The 1,527-nt window shown below is 36.6% G+C and overlaps 1 protein-coding gene across 1 annotated transcript in view; it reads left to right on the top strand.

Annotated features, from left to right (window-relative positions):
- The window catches only part of LOC101859411 (chitotriosidase-1), a gene marked incomplete at both ends in the record, with an annotated part of 14,705 nt that overhangs the window by 9,301 nt on the left and 3,877 nt on the right, over positions 1-1,527 (top strand). Inside the window, 1 exon segment of the mRNA XM_013083012.1 lies at positions 803-926. Within this exon segment, the coding sequence (XP_012938466.1) occupies positions 803-926 (124 nt within the window).

Here is a 1,527-nt window from a genome sequence, read left to right on the forward strand (position 1 = left end):
GGAGAAAATTTTAGAGAAAAAAATTGTCCTTCCCTATCCAGGTTTGAACCCGGGACCCATTGAATGAGAGGCGAACACCTTTAACTTTAGGCCACGAGAGCATTCTGGTGATGTTTGCTCCCTCTTTCCTATCGAACATCTATCATCTTTATCTCCCCCTTTTTTTTTTCTTTTTTTTTCACTCTCTCTCAGCACCTCTAATCTTCGGCATTTACATTACCTTATTGTGTTGAAAATGCCGTAATAATCTTACAAAATCCAAGAGACTGACGCGTGATTGTTCACCCGGCCTGACAACTGACTATGATGTCTTGAAAGGGATATAATAAACTATTGAAGTACATTATGTACTTAGCTGACTCATAGTCAAATCGTGACTCACAGCAGAACAAAGACCATTTTGTAGCAATTTCGAGCAATAATATTATAATAATGCACAAATGAGAAACACGAATTTGCGCTTTTCATAGTATGCGTGATGTAGTTTTGCCTTTTTTTAGGTTAAGGATAGAGAAAAAAACCGAAATTAAAAAACTGTTCGAAGAGGGAAGTATGCTTTTTTACATTTTTTATTGGCCCCAGAACAGTACGTCTTCAAGCTTTGTCAAAAAAAACCCAATCAAATTATGTGTCCTCAAAGAAAAGAATTGAGCTTAAAAAAGTCACACAACGAAAACAACATTTCTAAAAAAAATAGTAATAATAATTTTTTTTTAACTGACAACCTAAACAGAACTAATTTATAAAACGACAACAAACAAACACCTGTTTATATCTTTTTTTTAAAACTCTTTATCTCCAGGTACCTGGACTTTCTCAATCTGATGTCCTACGACCTGCACGGGGCCTGGGAGAGATCGACTGGTCATAACAGCCCACTGCATAAAGGATCACACGAGTGGGGACTTAGTGCCCAGCTCAATGTCGTAAGCGTCTTGGAAACATAATCAAGTTTTGTTTGTTTGTTTGTTAATGTTGTTTTTTTTTTAATTCTTAATTATTTTTTAATTTATTTTTTACTTTTTTTTAGGAGGGAGTATTTTAAACATCACCACGGTGCTGATTTACGCTGGAGAGTATCTGGGGGGGGTTGTTGGGTTGTTGGGTTGTTTTGTTTTTTTTGTCTGCGGTTTCAAATTCCTCCCGGATGTAATACTACGACACGTAATAATATGTTATTTTGAAAACGAATTCAAGCGAGCAAATAAACAAACACACACCCACACAAACAAACAAACACTCAAGTAAAGAGACTGGTCTTGCTTCTGGAGCTTTCTCAGAGCGCAACCTTTTCTTTCACAAATGTATCCAAGCCACTGAATAGGTGAGGCACCCTGGTGAAATCTGACGCTCGTCGAAGCAATGAACTCCAAGAATCCGGCATTTTTCTGGGCGTTGGGCAAGTTTTTTTTTCTCGAATTTTCTGTTATGGCTCAATACCTTGGTCCTTTTATTTAAAAAAAACAAAACAACAACAACAACAACAACAACCTACATTTCTGTGCGGATATTTCTTAAAAACGTTGA

The sequence above is a fragment of the Aplysia californica genome, unplaced genomic scaffold (genome assembly GCF_000002075.1).
Source record: "Aplysia californica isolate F4 #8 unplaced genomic scaffold, AplCal3.0 scaffold00205, whole genome shotgun sequence".
NCBI classification, from domain to species: Eukaryota; Metazoa; Mollusca; class Gastropoda; order Aplysiida; family Aplysiidae; genus Aplysia; species Aplysia californica.